The 20,767-nt window shown below is 37.3% G+C and overlaps 2 protein-coding genes across 5 annotated transcripts; one reads left to right on the forward strand and one right to left on the reverse strand.

Moving 5' to 3' along the window:
* Positions 1 to 8,031: 8,031 nt before the first annotated feature.
* On the reverse strand, positions 8,032 to 8,959 carry LOC111899082 (U-box domain-containing protein 4-like). Its single transcript, XM_052767894.1, has one exon. It carries the CDS (start codon positions 8,957 to 8,959, stop codon positions 8,114 to 8,116), a length of 846 nt encoding a protein of 281 aa, XP_052623854.1. The 3' UTR covers positions 8,032 to 8,113.
* A 687-nt stretch (positions 8,960 to 9,646) lies between these two features.
* Positions 9,647 to 14,835, forward strand: LOC111899016 (BRASSINOSTEROID INSENSITIVE 1-associated receptor kinase 1). Of its 4 annotated transcripts, none has more exons than XM_052767167.1 (10): positions 9,647 to 9,759; positions 10,299 to 10,434; positions 10,527 to 10,592; positions 10,706 to 10,849; positions 10,959 to 11,030; positions 11,290 to 11,361; positions 11,444 to 11,514; positions 12,781 to 13,242; positions 13,781 to 14,178; positions 14,304 to 14,835. In XM_052767167.1, the coding sequence occupies exons 1-10, from the start codon at positions 9,657 to 9,659 to the stop codon at positions 14,619 to 14,621; spliced, it is 1,842 nt and encodes a 613-aa protein (XP_052623127.1). In that variant the 5' UTR covers positions 9,647 to 9,656; the 3' UTR covers positions 14,622 to 14,835. The 4 variants fall into 4 exon arrangements, with proteins under 4 accessions (XP_052623127.1, XP_052623126.1, XP_042753873.1 ...); XM_052767166.1 differs by having other exon boundaries at positions 9,649 to 9,759; positions 10,527 to 10,598; XM_023894896.3 differs by lacking the exon at positions 9,647 to 9,759 and adding an exon at positions 9,783 to 10,155 and having other exon boundaries at positions 10,527 to 10,598.
* The last annotated feature ends 5,932 nt before the right edge of the window (positions 14,836 to 20,767 follow it).

Genomic DNA, 20,767 nt, shown 5'->3' on the forward strand with positions numbered 1-20,767 from the left:
CTACATCTATTTAATCTCTCAGTGTAATGTGACTTCATGACAAACCTGTGACATAAATAAACTGAGTGGGTCAGGTTGGGAAACCTGGTGAGTACATAGGGTTTTCAACCCACAATAATGTATTAATTATGTTCAAACAATCAAACAATCAAACCAATTACCCATCCCCATTATTTTCTTTACTCTTAAGGATTTACCCTAAGAATCAACCATTCCTCGTTCATACATACCTAAGGATCATCCTAAGGAATCGACACAAAGTCCATCGTCGCCGGGGTCTAGGCACTAAGTCTGCATAGTCACCAGAATTTATACAACAGGCACTAAGTCTGCATAGTCGCCAGGGTTTTGGCACCAAGTCTGCATGATCACCAGGGGTTAGGCATCAAGTATGCATGATCGCCAGAGTTTAGAGTACACCGAGTGAACACATCGCTCACAACACTTACAGGTTGCGAGCCTGCTAGTGTTCCACTGGACTGTCTAGAATAGTCCGTGGTTTTCATCCATACTCTGCTGAATGACGGGGCCATCGTTTGGGAAAATGCTTCTCACATCGTTCACCTCTCACCCTCACCTCGTGGTCTATAACACCTCCCAACTCATCGTCCAACTTATATTCCATCTATTACATCTATCCATGTTTTACCCCAACGTTTTTGTAGATATAAAATACATATACAGTTTAAATCCTTTAAAACGTGTATAAAATCGTTCAACTAGCATAGACAACAAGTACTCATATAATACGCACACATAGCACATAATTTATATAGAATACTTCATATCTATGTGTAAGATGAAAGAGACCATGCACTCACTTGAAAAGGTGGTGATTCCGAACTCAGACAGCGCGTCGCTTCTTAAAAAAAAATTCCTTCGTCGAAACCTAGTATTATTACAAGCCGAGTTTAGTCTATTATTCGCCGAAACTAATTAATAGTCTAGCTATTATTACTATTATATAAGCGTTAAATAACACTCAATATAACTCATAATAATAACCCAAATAATTATTTTAAGGTCCTAAAAATGTTACTATAATTAAATAAAAACTATATTAAATATAGTATAGGCGTAGCTCACTTACAACGGGTTTTTATTAAAAACCAGGCTTCGCTGGAGCAGCGTTTCCGAGCCGAAAGCTTTTCTTCTCGGAGCCGTCGGGCGCTCCGGGGCTTTCTTCTCGTGCTAGGGAGGTTCCCTAGACTTGGGAGGGGTTTAGGGAGGTTAGAGAGAAGTTAGAGAGAGAAATAAATGCTTATGGTGTGAAGAAATAATGAAGGGTTCACCCTTTATTTATAGGGATTTTATAGTAAAGTAGCTGCTAAGTTTCGTCCGTATCTTCCGCGTACGAGCTCCATTTTCTACGTTCTTTATATCCACGCGTTGGTATTTACGAGGACAACAACTTTCATTTAGACCTCGTCGGCTAATTCTCCTTCTATCTCAGATTTACAAAAAACTGTATTGTATTTATCGCGCTCGAAGAGTAACGACTAAGCTTTGTTCATATCTTTCGCATACGAGCTCCATTTCCGAATTTATTTATATCTACACGTTGGTATTTACGAGTACTACAACAATCATTTAGACCCCGTTGGCTAATTCTCATTCTATCTCGGATTTATAAAACTGTATCGAATTTATCGCGCTCGAAGAGTAGCGACTAAGCTTCGTCCATAACTTTCGCATACAAGCTCCGTTTTTTACTGTCTTTTTATCGTTTAACTTTTATTAATGATATCTTCATTTCTCGTTTAGATTATTTTGGCTGAAAATCGACCGATCTAAAATTTGAATTTTCGGGTTGTGCACTACTATGCTAAATCTTAGAAAAATCATAACTTTCTCATACGAAGTCAGATTTGGGCGTTCTTTTTATGGACGCTCTCAGTTTAAAATATTCTACGACTTTTGTTTAGATTACTAAGGCTAAAAAGTCCTCCATCGTAAATTCACTATTTACATCTCCCGGTGCCGTGCCGGTTTTGCCGTAAAACTTCGACGGGCCATAACTTCTTCGTTATAACTCAGATTTTGGCGCTTTTTATATGTACGGAACCCTTGAGACATATTCTACAACTTGGTTAAGATTATTTATTCTAAATAATCTTTTGTCGAAAAGTCGTTTTCGACCCCTATTATCTCTAAATTGACTAGCCCGGATATACGGGCGTTACAGGTATTTAGTTTGTGCTTGAGTTAAGTGGGCTAGGTGATGGATAGGATGAGAAACATGTATCATGTGAGGGTGTAGGAGGTGTAGTTGATGATGTTTAGAGAAAAGGAAAATATGCTTCATTAAACCGTACGTGTCGGGCAACATAAATGCGATCTGTAGTAGGATCTAGGCATTGATACCCATGATGTGGTAAGCTATACCCTAAAAAGATAAAAGGCAGAGAGCAGAAATCCATCTTGTGTGGATTTTATGGATGAAGGTTAGGGAAACATTAACACCCGAAGACACGTAAGAAAGACCAATCGGGTTTGCGATTACGAAGATGTTCAAAAGGAAAGATATTTGATGAAGTGCGATAGGGTGTGCAGTTTATCTAATACTTAGCAGTCTTAAAGATAAAGTTCCAAAAATGCATTGAAACACCAGATTCAGCCAAGAGGGTGAGACCGGTTTCCACCACATGGTAGTGTCGTCGCTTAACAAATCCATTTTGTTCACTTGTATAAGGGCAAGAGAGATGGTGTATGATTCCAAGAGTTGTGAAAAAGGAGGATAAGTTTCGAAATTCCCCTCCCCAGTCAGTTTGAACTGATTTGAGTTTAGTTTTAAATTGTCTTTCAGCCATTATATAAAATTGTTTAAATTTGTTGAGGACATCAAATTTTTGGTTTATGGAAAATAGCCACATATATCCAGTATAATGATCAATACAAAGTAAAAATAACAATGACCATAAACGAAAGTAATAAGAGCGGGTCCCCAAACATCACAGAATACTAAATCCAAGACATGTGAACTTTTATGATTTGAAGAAGGTAAATGCATTTTTGAGGATTTTCCTATAGGGAACGAATTAGCAAAAAAAATGGAAGAATTGTTTGTAACAGGAAGATGGTTTTTTGAAATCATAGAGTGTAAAAGCTACGGGTGGGGGTGCCCAAGTCTTTGATGCCAAGTTGTTGGAGAAGCTCGAACAGTGGAAAAGGCAACATTAGAAACAGGATGAATCTTTGGTAGAGAGAAAGAGTAGAGACCATCTTTATAGGAGGATAGTTCTGGTAACCATATCCTTCACACAAAAAAGGTAGAGTGAAACTCAAAGGATACATTGTTGTCTTGACAAAAATGTTGTACGGAAAGAAGGTTTCGTTTGATTTGAGGGACATGTAGAATTTTGTTTATTGAAAAGGTTTTGTTTGGTGAGTTAAAAGATGTAGAAGCAGTATGAAGAATAGGAAAACCTTTTCCATTACCAACATGAAGTGTATCCTCACCATAATAAGGCTCAGAGCTGTCAAAACCGCTGAGATTAGGCGCCACGTGATTGTTTGCACCGGTGTCTGGCAACCATGATGATGATGATGTGTGCGAGTGATAATTAGTAAAGTTTGCTTGTGGAGCTTGTCTTGGTGGAAGAATTGTTGTTGGGTCACGATTGGGACATTGTGATGGAATGTGTCCAATGCCACACCTGTTACAAGAACCACAGACTGTATTCTAAGCAAATCTATTATTGTTGCATGTAGTGGAGCCTGAGTTGCGGTTGTTTTGATTGTTGGTGTTGTACGACCGATTGTTGTTGTAGTACACGCGACCACGTCGAGTAGATGGGCCACAGTCACGGTTGGCTGGTGCACGAGCAGTATAAAACACCTAATTTGGTTGTTGTGCAGGTTGTACATTAAACCCCAATTGTGTCATCAGTTTTTGAAGAGATTGTACTGTTTCGGGAGTAAGCGAGGAAGAAGCAGAATCATAATTGCTTGTAGTGGTGAAAACTTGAGTAGCTAGAACAGTGGAATCGAACTTTTTTATCATGTACTCGTGATCAGCAAGTAATCTAGAAAGCTCCAAAGAGGCAACAGGAGGTTGTCTTGTAATCAAGGTGGACTTCAGGAAATTGTATTCTTCTCTAAGACCTAAAATAACCAACATAACAATGTCTTTTTCTTTCATAGGCTCACCAATGTTTTCTAAAGCATGTGAATACTCTTGTGCTCGAGCAAGATAGGTAGCAGATGCTTCTTCAGGTTTCATCTCAATCTTGAGCAGTTGAGTTTTGAGGATGTATTCTCGTGAGGATGTGTGTGGTGCATAAGCACGTTCCAAGGAAAGCCATAATTCACGAGAAATATCACCCTATACATGCTTTAATGAGGCTTCAGAGATCGTTGAAAGCAGCAACATGCAGACATGAGCATCATTGGAGATCTATGTAGAATAATCAGGATTTGGTTGAGGGGATGGTGTAGCTGCAATAGTTTTAGATGGACAAGAAATAGATCCATCGACATAGCCAAAAAGACCATTTGCGATGAGGAAGGGTTGGATCATTGTTTTCAAATATCCATAATTGGTGGGGTTTAAGGTAAATCCAAACTTATGATAGTAGTGATTAGTTTTATCTACTGTGGTGAAAACTGCAATGGCCATTGTTGAACGATTTGCAGGAACAGGGAAAAAAAAGAGAGGTGGTGGTTGCCTTAGGGCTGGATGATTGGCTCTGATACCATAACAAACTTGGTATAAGAATTATGTATATTGTGTATTCATATCTTATTGTACATAAAGGAGCTCTATATATAGAGTCATATTCAATCTAATTATAGTAAACTAGTTGTGTAATAACACTAATTGATAATTACAATCAATGACATATTTAGCACACCAATCACTGTTTAATATAAAGGAACTATAACACCCAAAAATCTATAATGAAGAACGAATAGTTAAAGCTCACTTTACATAAGAACCCTAAACCCCAGCATGATTTGTGTTCATAGCTAAATATATTAGCAAACAAAGGAATTTATGTTTAAAACATATAGAACGTACATAAAATAAACTGAGACATATATGAAGTGGTTATTCAAAACCTTATTTCAACAAAAGTTAGAGATTTGCCTTTTCCCTCAAATTTTTATCCAATCCGATTAGAATACAATACATGAAAAGACCCATATTTGTTCTACAATAAAACTTACCATAAGATAGAATGTCCATAATACATATCAATATAAAAGCTCTAGTGTGCCCCTATTTATATTACAAGAATTGATCAGCATCATCATATTGACAGCATCTTATGTTAATATGCCAAAGAGGTTAACTCGGTCATTTATATTAAATATTATGAGGTTTGGGTTCGGTTGAAAGGTTATTTCAGGTTGTAGTTACTTTTTACTAAGACAAGAAGCCTTCTTAATAACAGTTATAATATGTATCTTAAATAAAAAGTATAGGAACTCACCCTTAATCGCATTATTATTTTGACTAATCTTGAATACTTTAGAAGCAATGTTATACATGTATGACTTGCGCCTATACTCATGATGAATCCAACCCTAATGAAGAATCTAAGACCCGATATAGTAGGTTCTTGGTAGAACTGCAAGTTGTTATCACTTCCTTTCAACATGAAGAATCCAATAACCAAAAAAGGTTAGATTTTTAGAAAGATAGAAAATATAAGAGCACCTAGAAAGAATAAAGCTTTTAATTAAAAACAATTGGTTGCCAATGATAAAGAGTAAGAATTACCCATTACCTTTCCTGCGTTTGAGAAGGACTCATGAACATCATATTACATTGCCTTAATCTGCAAACAACAAATTGACAACAAATGGAATTTTTATGGAACACAATAGTCAAACAAAGTCAAAATGATAATATTCATCTAAAATATGCACCTGGTAAGTAAAAGACAATCCGTTGGTCCGTTCATGGATCAGCCTTAGGCTCCACCACTTCTTTTATATCTTTCAGTATCCTGCTACTTAAATAACTAACAGTACGACTATGGAATAAATCAAGGGTAAACACTGAGTAAAGCTTTTACATCTTCATTCCAATTACTTGTGAACCACGATGAGAAGATAAATGACACTTTCACCTTCATTTTGATTACCTATGAATCGAGGTGAGAAGATAGAGGACATTCACCTTCATTAGAACAAAATGAACACCATAACAAATAAAAATCACAGTTAATAAGCTTGTTTTTACCATTATTTACACTTAATATCATTTTAGGCTATGTACCTTTCTATGCATAACAACAACATAATTAAATTCTTCCATACATTGCTAATGTATATACATTGATATCAACTGAATGGTTAAATTATCAACTTCAAATGGATTTGGAACTCTAAAACAAAAGGTAGTTACTGATTTATTGTAAAACAAAGATCAACAATCAACAATCTAAAAAATCAAAGCAAGAATAAAACACCTTGAGAAAGCCATTGTTCCCTATGAACATCAAGCTTGTCGGTCATAAGAACATGGATTCAATTGTCAAAATTGTGAAAATAACAAGAAAAAAATAAATAAAATTAGGTTAATTGATTCTGCTCATAAGAACATAGATTCAATTGTCCATCTAACCTTCTTTCGAAATCTAATCCAGTCAATGAAATTACGAGAGAGAGAGAGAGAGAGAGAGAGAGAGAGAGAGAGAGAGAGAGAGAGAGAGAGAGAGAGAGAGAGAGAGAGAGAGAGAGAGAGAGAGAGAGAGAGAGAGACCAAATGATATGGAAAGGAGGAGGCGGCGTCGGTCAATGGGAGGACGAACCTTACCACAGGCATGTTGCCGTTTTTGTGATTTCACCGCAAGTAAGAAATGACGACGGTATCCAGGCGAAGGAATTCCTTCGCCATGACAAATTCTTCTCGGACTTTGTTGATGACATCCTCGTTGACTTGGATATAAATGGTGGTAGTCATTGAACTTTCCATTTCCCAGATCCTTGAAACTCTCGTCTGGCACAAAAACCCTAAGTAGTAGAAATTGGATTTGGAGTTGATGAATTGGAGATTAGGGAAGGTTTAGGGCTTCGAGATGGAGGAGGAGAAAGGTGGTGAAACGATGGAAGAGGTTTGTTTGCATGTAATGGTCTACATGTCTTGTTACTCTATCACTCATAGTTTAGGATAAATCACATTTTCACCCTTGTGGTTTGACAACATGTATTTATTTGATCAAATTTATCTACTTCTAACATATGTTGGTCAGTGACCACTATTTAATGGTCACCGATTGTTTTTTTAGTTAGTATTTCAATGACAATATTGTGTCATCACTATATGCCATTTAGTTGAGTTCAAATAACGAAAAAGATTTAATGACCACTATTTTTTATCACTAAGCCTCTAATGCAGTGACCATTTTTTTTGGTCATTAAAGCATCCAATAGAGCAACTATTATTTTTAGTCATTAAGCTAGCTATGATAGTAAGTAAAGACTCATTTTATTTTACGGTTAGTGACCGGTGAGTGACAACAGTTATAGAACTGGTCACTAAACTTATAGCATTACCAAAATTCAGTGACGACTTAATATATGGTCACTAAATGATGATGTTAGTGACCAGATTTTAGGTGGTTACTAAAAAAGACTTTTCTTGTAGTGATCGTCCGGCAAGAAATTGTGGTTATAGATGGCTGTTGGATTTTCCTAACACTAACAGTATAGAATTTCTTATGAACATGAGCACCACCTTCTTTAAGGACATTGTGATTTAGGTTGGGGGCATTTGCCCGTTTGTTAGAAACCTCAGTCTCCAAGATTTTATTTTGACAAAACTTCAAAAATGGTCCCTGTGGTTTTCGAAAATATCAAGTTTAGTCCCTAAGTTCAAAAAACCTCACGGATCGTCCCTATGGTTTCAAAACTTTTAACATTTGGTCCCTCCGGCTAACTCCGTTACCATTTAGCCGTTAAGTCAGGGGCATTTTTGTCATTTCACTCCTTAGGGACCATTTATGAGGTTTTGTATTACTTTTTTTTAAAATAAATAAATAATAAATAAAATTTAATATGTAAGGGTCCCACCTCTCTCTCTCTCTCTCTCTCAACGAAGAAAAGCACCTCCTGTTTCTCTTTCTTTCCCTTCCCCTCTCCATCTTCATCTGTGTTGATAGTCTCAGGTCGCACCTTCTCCGACCAACAACCCTCTGTTTCTGCCGCTATAAACACCTTCTTCACACACCTGCAACAATGTCACCACCGCGAATTCTTTCCCTTTCACCGATGTACCATCCTCAATCACCTCCACCAACGCCGTAATCCCACCTTCTTCCACGATCACGGTCTTCCCTTCCTCTATCGCCGCCAAGCTACTCAACACCACCATCGCTTTCTCTGCCATTCCGACACCCGTTTCCCCGGCAACTAGCTCCACCAAAGGCTTCACCACCCCAGCAGATACTGCTCTCTTCTTGTTCGCCTTCATCGAGCAGAGCTTATACAGAGTGGTTAACGCGTCTTTCTTCCCTCGATTAGAACCATTGATTAGGAGAGATACCAATGGAGGAATAGCTCCGCAAGCTCCGATTGACGCCTTGTTTTCGTCGACCAAAGCTAAACTTAGCAACGCACAGGCAGCGTTTTGCTTCGAAACTTCCGTCCCGGTTTTTACAACATAAATTAGGGATTTTACTGCTTCGGTGTTGGCAATCAGTGGTTTGTTATCGTCGAGGAGAGATAGATTAAGTAGCGCAGTAACGGCGTGCTCTTGAGTCCAAGGATCGGTACACCGGAGAAGTGGAATCAACGCCGGAATGGCGCCGGACTCTCCGATTAACGCTCGATTATCTGATCGGTTCTTCGCTAGCAGTCTCAGCTTCGCTGCCGCCGACCTCTTCACGGCAACGGAACTCGAACTGAGACTATCAACACAGATCTTAACAGTCGGCTGTAAATCCTCAGGCGAAATGCTCTCAATTAGGCTGAAAGACACTGGTGGGATGGATTTTTGAAGGAATAACATTGACGTTGTGAGTTTTGGATGACGTAAAATGATGATGATGATGTGGGATCTCTTCGTTGCCCAATCCATCCGAGGTTGAAACGCATTCAATGCTATCGTAATCCATGGTTCCAAATTAAAGAAAAAGCAACAATACCCACAAAGAGAGGATCAAATTTACATGAAATTTGTTAGGGTTTTGCCTCGTCTTTTCCTCCCCTGTTTCGGGTTAAAGATGAAGATGGAGAGGGGAAGGGAAAGAAAGAGAAACAGGAGGTGCTTTTCTTCGTAGAGAGAGAGAGAGAGAGAGAGAGAGAGAGAGAGAGAGAGAGAGAGAGAGAGAGAGAGAGAGAGAGAGAGAGAGAGAGAGAGATGGGACCCCTTGCATATTAAATTTTATTTATTATTTATTTATTTTAAAAAAAAGGAATACAAAACCTCATAAATGGTCCCTAAGGAGTGAAATGACAAAAATGCCCCTGATTTAACGGTTAAATGGTAACGGAGTTAGCCGGAGGGACCAAATGTTAAAAGTTTTGAAACCATAGGGACGATCCGTGAGGTTTTTTGAACTTAGGGACTAAACTTGATATTTTCAAAAACCACAGGGACCATTTTTGAAGTTTTGTCTTTTATTTTTGTTAGAAATGAGTACTGATAAACCATTTAAGTCTATATGCAGTTAACAAATTTTCCTGAAATATCAATCTCGTATTTTATGAAAGTGTATATAGTCGATGGTTTTAAAGTCTTCTCTTGGACTCAAATCCTGAATATTCCCTTCCAGAAGATGAGTGAATTAAATGGCCTCACCCCATATGGTACGCTCTCCCTCTTTTGTCTTTTTAGGAGAAAAAGTAGAACCTTTGACTGCCTACACAACCCCCTCTTCCCCTGCTTCATTCAATTTAACATTTTTAATAGAGCAAAACCCACAACAAAATAACTTCAGCGTCATCAAGACAATCACGAAGGGGCATATTTGGTTTTAGTTTGTTGATTTATTTGTGGATTGTATAAATAGATTTTATTTGACTAAGCCGTGTTCAATGCTAGGTATTTTAGGTGTTATGTATTTTTTTTCTTGATCTTGTTGAGTAATTAATGACGAATCTACAATTTTAGCTTGCGAAAAATGGTTCAGACCATCCCTGTGATCCTCTATTGGTTTCTTTTGGTATTCTATAATTTGTTAAGGGTTTATGGGAATGCTGAAGGTATGTGCGGCTTTCTTCATGATTCCTGATTTTTATTTCATAAATAGGGATCTCATTAAAGATTTGATGTTTTGTTCTTAATCGTCATTAATTTAATGTCTTAAAGATGATCCCTATATTAACATTTCATATATGTATAATAGCTGATGTATTGAGGGTCCTAAAGGCACAATTAAGTGATCCTACGAATGTTTTGCAAAGTTGGGATCCTATTAGTGTAAGTCCATGTTCTTGGTATCATGTTACCTGTGACAGTTGGAATAGATCAGTTACTAGAGTGTAAGCTTACCAACCTTTTGATCAACACTTGAAATTGTTTGATTTTTTGCATTTAATGAAGAAATTTGTGTTTTGGGGTTTGTGGAACACAGTGATCTTCAAAACGCAGGCTTGTCTGGTCAGTTAGTTAAGCAGCTTGGTCAACTTACATACTTACGGTACTTGTAAGTTTTCATATTTTGCGTTATCATACTATAATCCAAATTTTATTGTTTATGATTTTAAACTTACTAATATTGTGACATTTCTAAAATGATATGTTGTGGGACAGGGAGCTTTATGCAAATAACATCTCTGGAAAAATTCCTGAAGAGCTTGGAAACTTAACCAATTTGATGAGTTTGGATCTTTACATGAACCAGTTAGAAGGTGGCATTCCAGACACATTAGGCACCCTTAAACAACTCCGTTTCCTGTAATATTCAAGATTCTTTATTATGAATTTATCATAATTTACATTTAAATCATCGATTACGACCTTTTTTTTTTTTAATCATTTTTTTTTTATTTTTGTGCAAGAATAGTCGTCTCAACAACAACAGTTTGACAGGAACTATTCCAGTTTCGTTAACTGGAATCGATTCGCTCCAAGTTCTGTGAGTGCCCGTTATTAGTGTTCTTTTTTTTTTTTTTTTGAGACAAATCCTCAGTGGTTAAAACTAAAAAAAGTTATTTAGGTGGTTAAACAAGAAAAGAAAAGAAACAACAGTTTGACGAGAACTATTCCAATTTCCTTAACTACTATAGATAAACTAGAAATTCTTTAAGTATAAAAGTGTGTTCATTTTGACTTGTATTCATTCATGGATAATTGTTGAAACAAAGCCAATATTGTTCGACTTATTTCTTTCACAGTGAACTATCAAACAACAATTTGAGCGGAGTTGTGCCTTTCTATGGCTCCTTTATGCGATTCATACCCAACAGGTCTGCTGTTACTGTTAGTTAGATGATTCTTGAAACCATGTCATGCCTTCATGATGTTGACCTCAAACTTTTGTTCTTTCAGTTTTGCCAATAATCCCGACTTGACACTCGTGGTTGTTCCACAAGCTCAAGCTCCTTCACAATCTCCTTCAGGTATTTCCGATCTTCATTGATACTTTTTGTCATTAGTTGGACCTTATCATAGGCCTTTCTCTTGTAGTTCTTACACTTTACCACCACCCTATTTCCCAAATTTGGAGTGTTACATACTTACATCAACTTATTTTATCCAACATATCAGCGTTCAAGATTCTAATTATTTAGAAGCAAAAATGATGAATCATACATGATTAGTAGACCTAGCAATCAGGTTGGGTTCGGGTTGGCGGGTTGGAAACCTCAACCCAACCCAACCCATATAACATGTTTAAGTATATGGGTTCGCAGGTTCACAAGTTAGTCGGTCGAACCCAACCAAATAAGCAATACGTTTTCAAAGGTTTTTTCAACATAAAGTCATAAAATGATTAAAGTCATTAACATCAAAAAAAGAGGTTTTCAACATAAAGTTATAAGGTCATTAGTATCCAAATAAAATTAAAAAATAAAAACATTCATACAAAGTGCAAGTGTTCAAAAATATCCAAAAACTAATTCGATAATTCATTCATGCTAGAATTCACATTTCTTCCTCGAGCACCGACTTCTTCATGATGATATTCAAATAAGGCACCACAAAATACTAGCCACACGATTATACAAATACGAAAAGAATACAATGATACGAAATATTAAGAATACGGAAGGAAAAAGATTTCATTAATATATATATATATATATATATACACACACACACACGGATTGACGAGTTGACCCACGAACCCAAACATGCAACCCAACCCAACCAATAAATAAACAAGTTTGTGAGTTCACAGGTTGGCGGGTTGGTGCGTCAAAAATCTCAACCCAAACTCATTTATTTTCGAGTTGGGACAGAGTCGGGTTCCAGGTTGGGTCTAGAGTTGCCACCCCTAATGATTATGCCATTTTTATTACAAAATCCATTTTCATAAACGAAAATAGTACGCAAATCACATTCATCTTCTCATTAAGTCCATACCCTATTTTTTTAAAGGCGAATCCATACCATATCATATGCTTGCTACATGTCTCTGCTTCCCTATCAACATCTTTTGATTCGGATTATCCTAAAACTAATTGGTTAGGATACTCACAATCTCTAATATGCATTACACATCATTTAAACTCAAATGAAAAAGAAAACTTCAAGAAATTGAGACTTACCCTTAGTATAACCCTGTAGCGTGGGAAAAACCTGCATCTTGATATCACGGAAAAGTCTGTATCATGTGTTAAGGAATTATCACTTCATAATTGTGTGTGCAATTGTAATTTCAGTGGGCAACAACCACACTGGAGCTATTGTCGGAGCTATTGCTGCTGTTGTTGTTCTCTTTGTTGCACTTGCTTTGTGGCGGGACAGAAAACAACAACTACAAGTTGATTCTTTTACGTTTTTAGCTGAGGAGGACCCCAAAGTTCATCTGAGACAACTAAAGACGTTTTCTCTACGTGAACTACAAGCTGCAACCCATGATTTTAGCAACAGAAACATTCTTGGTGAAGGTGCATTTGGTAAAGTTTACAAAGGATTGTTGGCTGATGGTTCTCTGGTGGCTGTAAAGAGACTCACAGATCATGTTCATGGTGGTGAATTGCACTTCCAGAAGGAGGTTGAGATAATAAGCATGGCGGTGCACCGGAATCTTCTTAGGCTGCAAGGATTTTGCATGACATCCACCGAACCGTTGCTTGTTTATCCATACATGGCCAATGGCAGTGTTGCATCTTTTCTAAGAGGTATTTTCACTACCTCTTGCCCTTCTTTAGTAAAATAACTTGACCTTTTATGTGAAATGCATGACATTTCAACCTTAAATAATAGAATCATTTTCATTTTTTTATGAATTCTGAACAAATGAATATGTAAGTGTGGGTTCCACTTATTTGATTTTGAATATCAAGAGTAGAGGGAGGTAAACGATATGCATGACATAGCCTGTGTTTCATAAGCACGACAAAAGTGGACCGCACTGAATTACACTTGAGAAGCTTTCTAGGGATATTTTTTATGATGAGAATGAGGGCGTTCACGTCTTTTTTACAAAAGAGTATACGTCCCTGCCTAGTGCCTACCTTGTTCCACCTTTCTGGATGAGACAAAAAGGTGCAAATTTTGTCATTTTGACATCAGTTTCACTCCTAGTCCAATACACAAGGAACACATGCATGACAACTTGTTATTTCTTGTCATGTTCCTTATATTACCTACCTATAAGATGAGGTCTTAAGACTTTAGGCAATAATACCTAACAAGATAATTGATAAATGACCGTAGATCGACCAGATAGACAACCTGCACTTGATTGGCCGACCAGGAAACAAATTGCACTTGGATCCGCAAGGGGCCTTGCCTATCTGCATGATCATTGTGACCCTAAGATCATTCACCGTGATGTGAAAGCCTCAAATATCTTGTTGGATGAGGAGTTTGAAGCAGTTGTCGCAGACTTTGGATTGGCGAAACTCATGAACTACAATGATACTCATGTTACAACAGCCGTTTGTGGTACAATTGGACACATAGCGCCTGAGTATCTATCCACTGGGAGATGTTCAGAAAAATCCGATGTTTATGGGTACGGGGTGATGCTTCTGCAACTCATCACCAGGCAACAGGCCTATGATCCTACTCGCCTTGCCAATAATCACAACGATGTCATGTTGCTTGACTGGGTAAGAAATATGCTTATGGTCATGATGAGGCTAGTTTCCTTGTCGATCAAATCAGCTTTTTTCAACATGCATGGTAACAAAGTTCATATTTTTTTGGTTTTATGGTTGAGTTTGAAATTGTTTAGGTGAAAAGACTTTTAGAAGATAAGAAGTTGGAGATGCTGGTGGATGCGGATTTAGAAGGTAACTATTTGAAGGATGGAGTAGAAGAGTTGATTAAGATAGCTCTATTGTGCACACAAGTCACGCCGTCAGAGCGACCCAAGATGTCAGAAGTTGTGAAAATGCTTGAAGGTTTTGGTTTAGCTGAGCGGTGGGAGGAGTGGCAGAAAGGAGAGATTTTCCTACAAGATTTCAGCCAGGAACACAATCTGAATATCGATTGTGTTATTGTGGATTCCACTTATAACCTTAGCAACGATCAATTATCTGGTCCTAGATGATCGGAATCCTGTTTGGTTTTTCGATGTGGATACATTTTTACTTTTTATGTAAAATGTGTGCTAGGAGTTTTAGCCGATACATTATATATAGTTTGGAGGTTGCTTTCAAAGCACCAATATATTCACCAGTAAATATGTGTGTGCTATAGTCGTCGAGAAAATACTCATTTTCTATCGATTAATATCAAAGAAAAAAAAAATGCCTTTTCTCTTCTTTTTTTGGATGTGAAAAAAATGAATAAAGTAGCAATTGGTATGTAGTAAACAAAGTTGGAATGAGTTTCAATATAACATGATGTTTGAATAACAACAAAGAAGACTGGTATACGGAAAAAAGCGAGAACATCTTTATGATGGCACAAAGAAAATAAATTATTATGCCATCGGTCTTAATCCTATGAATTTGTTTCAACACCACACAAGCTCTAATAAATCATATATTTATTTGAGATTTGGCTTCAATTTGTATCACCCTAAATTCTAATACAATGTACACCTAAAGTTTGTTTATTTTAAAAGATTTGGCTATACAGCACGTGGAATTCCTATTAACAAGATGTATCAACAACATAGTTATGCAAAACTATACACTAACCAAATTAGGTGAGTACATTACATTAAGTCATCTTAAACCTAAGTTACTTCCTTAACTATTTAAATAGTACATGCCCCAACAATCATGGACTATGAAAACAACGGTCATTGAACATAGCTTTGAGCATCTAAAATATCATTCTTGAATATGCATCATTAGTACATCATAATATACTCCTAAGAAAGCAACAACATAATCAATTGTAACGGCCAATTCATCTATTAAATGAGAGGCACATATGTTACAATTATATCAACAAAGCATCCCTAAATGGACCAAAGACAAAGTACTAACCTTTATCCCGGATTTCCCCTAATTCCATAACCATGAAGATTCACCATATTTGGGTAGCCTCATCATTCAATCATTATGAAAGCTTACCACATCTAGGTAGCTTCACCATTTAATCATCATGAAATTTTACCATTTTCAAGTTTCCCCACCATTCAATGGTACATGGAACGATCATTATCTTAATAACCCCCACATGGTATGTACCAAGAACATCCAATACAACTATTCATTCTAGCACTATATATATATATATATATATATATATATATATATATATATATATATATATATATATATATATATATATATATATATATATATATATATATAGGGAGTGGTTCAAATGAGAACCAAAAAAGGTTAAGAACCGTAAGAACCTCTAACTTTAGATGTTTATAAAGGGTTTAGGGTAACCCTAAACCCTAAACCCTAAACCCTTTATAAGCACCCTAAACCCTTTATAAACACCCTAAACCCTAAACCCTTTATAAACACCCTAAACCCTAAACCCTTTATAAACACCCTAAACCTTAAGCCCTAAACCCAAACCCTAAAACCTTTATAAACATCTAAAATTAGAGGTCTTACGGTTGTTAACCTTTTTTGGTTCTCATTTGAACCTTTACCTATATATATATATATATATATATATATATATATATATATATATATATATATATATATATATATATATATATATATATATATATATATATATATATATATATATATATATATATATTGAACGGCGGTTTGGTGTAGCGGGCTGTGACATTCGATAGGGTAGGATGCCATAACAACCAACGAATCTGGGTTCTATCCCTCCCTGAAGAGATAACAACAACATCCTTAACAACTAAGTTTCCTAATAAGAGGCTTCACTGCTTTGGACGCAGATAGAACTCAACACCATTCCCCATAAACCCCTGGGAGGGGAAATTTGGAGTGTGCCTCCGCCTAGTTGAACTGGACCTCATTGGTCATTCTTGCACTATATTACTTAATGTTATTTACATGAGTACTATTTACAACTCTTTTCTTTAATATATATGTGATTGGCATCACTACAAGATCCATCATCTTGTACTAGTAACTAGTTATAGCATGACTAAAATACGTTGTATTTTATGTTGATCCACAATGATACAATTGATATCCATATATACAGAGTGCCTATCTCTATTTATGGGATTTATATCAACAATAAAGGTGTATAATCTAGTTTCTATAACAAACCTTCCTCATATTGAGAAAGGGAATAATCATCGGCTAATATACCCCCACAGTTGAATCGGGAAAATGACGAACGTTGAGACTGTTTTTGAAGTCTTCAAAGAGGACGAGAGGCAGGCCCTTAGTGAAGATATCTGCAACTTGATAGCGAGAAGGAATGTGAAAAATACAAACTTGAAAACGAGCTACTTTTTCACGAACGAAATGAATATCGAGCTCTATGTGCTTGGTACGTTGGTATTGAACTGGGTTACATGATAGGTAGACGATGCTAACATTGCCGCAATATACCAACGTGGTTGTAGTTTGCGGAATATGAAGCTCAAGCATTAAGTTTCGAATCCAACATGTATCGGATACTACATTTGCGACTCCCCTATATTCCACTTCTGCACTTGATCACTTGATCGTGAGAGCGTTGGCTGGCGTTTGGAGGACCATGAAATGAGGTTGTCTCCTAGATAGACACAATAACCCGATGTGGAAGGTCTTGTATCCGGATAACCTACCCAATCAGCGTCTGTATAGGCTAGAAGTTTCTTGGGTGGTGATTTTGTGAGTAGTAACCCATGAGTGATTGTACATTTGATGTATCGTAAAATACGTTTTAGAGCATTGAAATGGGATGTGCAAGGAGCATGCATGTGCATGTGATATGTGCATATTTAGCTATATATTTCATATAGAATTTTAATACTTCTTGGCTAATTTATTGCAATTTATGGACAAAAGGTACTTAATTATGCCTAAAAGATGTGCTCAGGAGTAAAAGGAAGCGAAAAATGTAATCGGGAGCTCGGGGATTGAAGAAAGAAGAAAAAGAGTCAAAATCCTGAAGAACTCGGTGTAACAGCCCGGAATTTCAGGTATTTCTTTAAATTATTTTTGGGGCACATTTAGGAGGGGACTCGGCGAGTTGGTGCACGACTCGCCGAGTAGGGCCATGGTCTTGGTCGCAGACGCGCGACTGGACTCGACGAGTCCAATAAGGGACTCGGCGAGTCGACGCTGTTTCAGCTGAACCCTAGCCGTTTCATTTCTGATCGTATATAACGATCTTATGGCCGTCATGTCGCGTCTTTTGGCCGGTTGAAGATCCCCTGGGAGTGTGTGAGCATCTGAAGCAAGAGAGAGGACTTGAGAAGGCTTGAAGAGATTGTTAGACAAGGAGGAGCAAGGTGGTGATCAAAGGAATCGAGTACTGGAGGTTTGGAGACACAGGGAACACGTTTCCAGGTAATCTTCGGATCGAAATCTGTAACTTTTACGTTGTATGCGAGTTTAGGGTTTAGGAAACCCAATTAAGGGTTAGTTGGATTATATTGTTGTTATAAGTGTTAAAAACCCCTGTAATAGTATATGTGAAAGTCCAGGAAGCCCTATATCTATATACTTCGAAATCATGCGAAATACAGGAGGCAGCGGATTGACTGCATGGCGAGGACTCGCCGAGTCCAATGATCAGACTCGGCGAGTAGCTTGAAGATTCACTAGAACTCGCCGAGTTGTTCTTCAGACTCGGCGAGTAGCTTGAAGGTTCACTAGGACTCGTCGAGTTGTTCTTCAGACTCGGCGAGTAGCTTGAAGATCTACTGGAACTCGTCGAGTCGTTCTTCAGACTCGGCGAGTGGTGTCAGGATGTCTATACTCGTCGAGTTACCCTTTGCACTCGACGAGTCCGGTCAAGATTGACCGTTGACCTGTATATATCTTAGAGGGGTCAGTTGTCTTGTTTGATAAGATCATTAACTAGGGCTGTGGTATTATAGGGAACCTGCGGACTAGCGGATTGTGTGCGAGTAGCTCGAAGAGATTATAGCCTGCGTACTACGAGGTGAGTCTTCTCACTATACTTCACCCGGAAGGGTTTGACTGTTAGACCGGAAGGTCGTGTGTGTTATATTCATGCTATGTCTAGAGAGGTAGATGCTTTATATGTGATGTGTGCTTATATGCGATATATGTTATGTGGATCGAAAGATCCGGGCCGGAAGGCGATGTTATGTGGATCGAAAGATCCGGGCCGGAAGGCAATGTTATGTGGATCGAAAGATCCGGGCCGGAAGGCAATGTTATGTGGATCGAAAGATCCGGGCCGGAAGGCAATGTTATGTGGATCGAAAGATCCGGGCCGGAAGGCAATGTTATGTGGATCGAAAGATCCGGGCCGGAAGGCGTATGTGGGTAAGTCGTATACTGGGGAACTCACTAAGCATTTATGCTTACTAGTTGTTTATGTTTTTCAGGTACTAGTGATGACCGTGGAAAGGCGCCGGCGTGACACGTACACACTGCCACTGTTGAAGATCCTGGAGATTTATTATTTATATTTTGAAATAAACTTGGAATAAACCCTTTTGTCGAATAATGATGTTTTGTTTTAACGAAAAATTTATTTGAAAATTTGAGCTGTTACACTCGGTGAGTTGGATGTCTACTCGATGAGTCCACACGAACATTCGCGAAGCAAATAGAAGTCCTTGCCACAGGTTTTTAATGAGGGACTCGGCGAGTTGGTTATTGGACTCGGCGAGTAGCCTCTGTTTTCAGAAATCTATAAATAGGAGTCAATTGCCCAAAACCAAACCCTTCTCTGGAACCCTTGGGGATTAGATTACGACTGGAGGTGCAGCTGGAAGCTCTGGAACTCGTGGAACAACCCTAGCCTTCAATTTTGAGAAGATAAAAGGCAAGTTAAGTTTACTCTTTACTTTAATCTTTTGTTTGAACTATGTGTGAACTATTAGATTTTGTTTTTGAGCTACTTTATGTTGTAATCATGAGCTAAAACTCATATCTTCTATTTAGGGTAGATGAATATATGACTATGACTTGATTTTATGGTTGGATTAATTGAAATTGGTGAGTTTTGTTTTGTTAAGCTTGTTAGAGACCCTTATGTGTTAGCAACAACTATTTTCTGTTAATTAACAAGTATATTAAGCTGCATGGACATCTCTTAATTGTTTATCTCATATGATTTATGTGAAAACATTGTTATGTGCCTAGGAATAGCGAACGTGAAACTAGGGTTAACTAGAAAATAGGTAAGTTAATGTGTGAGCTTGTATGACGAACCATCATCAAGAGGTTAATTGAATTAGTTAGCTAATTACAAGTCTTACTTAACCCGAATCAATAAACTAGGAAATTTATTAGTTTAATCACTTGATCACTGCTTGAATTGATTTGTTTCCTAAGGATTAGTAATAGCGAACGTGAACCTAATCACATTAATCGGTAGCCAATAACAATTAATCCATTGCACTTGCCATAAAATCAATCATAGAAATAAATGAATCGAACCTAAATAGAAGTCTTCTCCATTATTGAATTTAATTGATTGTTTAATTACTTTAGCTGTTAGTTGCTTAGTTTGAGTCTTATTTAATTGTTTAAGTTTCTAGCTTTGCAAAACTACAGAAAACTTTTCCTTTTATTAATTGCTTTTAGATAATTTAGTTGTTAGTTTATTTACTATTCCTTGTGATACCTTGCTTGCTTAATTATACCACCAATTGACAGGTACACCGCCTTTGTGTGTCTAAATCATATTTAAAAAAGTAGGATTAAAACTAGTGCATTTCACACACATCAAGTTTTGGTGCCGTTGTCGGGGAACGGTTCTAAAATAAATTTTAGTTGCTAGTATTATCGATCCTTTGTGTGAGATCTATCTTGCACAAAGTTACTGCTTTAGTAGTATCGATCCTTTGTGTGAGATCAAGTTTTTGGCATTGTTTTAGTTTTTCTGTTTTTAGGATTTTTGATATATTTTTTTTCTGTTTTACCCTCGAACTCGTCGAGTCCATTCGCAGGTACTCGACGAGTCCAAGGCGAATTTCCAGTTTCGTTTTTAGTTTTGTTTTGTTCTTTTTACACGTGTATTCTGTTTATTTAAGGTATTTTTTGACCCGAGGATCAGGCACACCCTTGATCCCGCCACTTGCAAACCTAGAATCAGCTCTTAGGAAGGACAAAGACAAAACCGTAGAATCATCTTCAACACCAAAGAAGTCGCCAT

This window comes from Lactuca sativa, chromosome 9 (assembly GCF_002870075.4).
Source record: "Lactuca sativa cultivar Salinas chromosome 9, Lsat_Salinas_v11, whole genome shotgun sequence".
In the NCBI taxonomy this organism is placed as follows: Eukaryota; Viridiplantae; Streptophyta; class Magnoliopsida; order Asterales; family Asteraceae; genus Lactuca; species Lactuca sativa.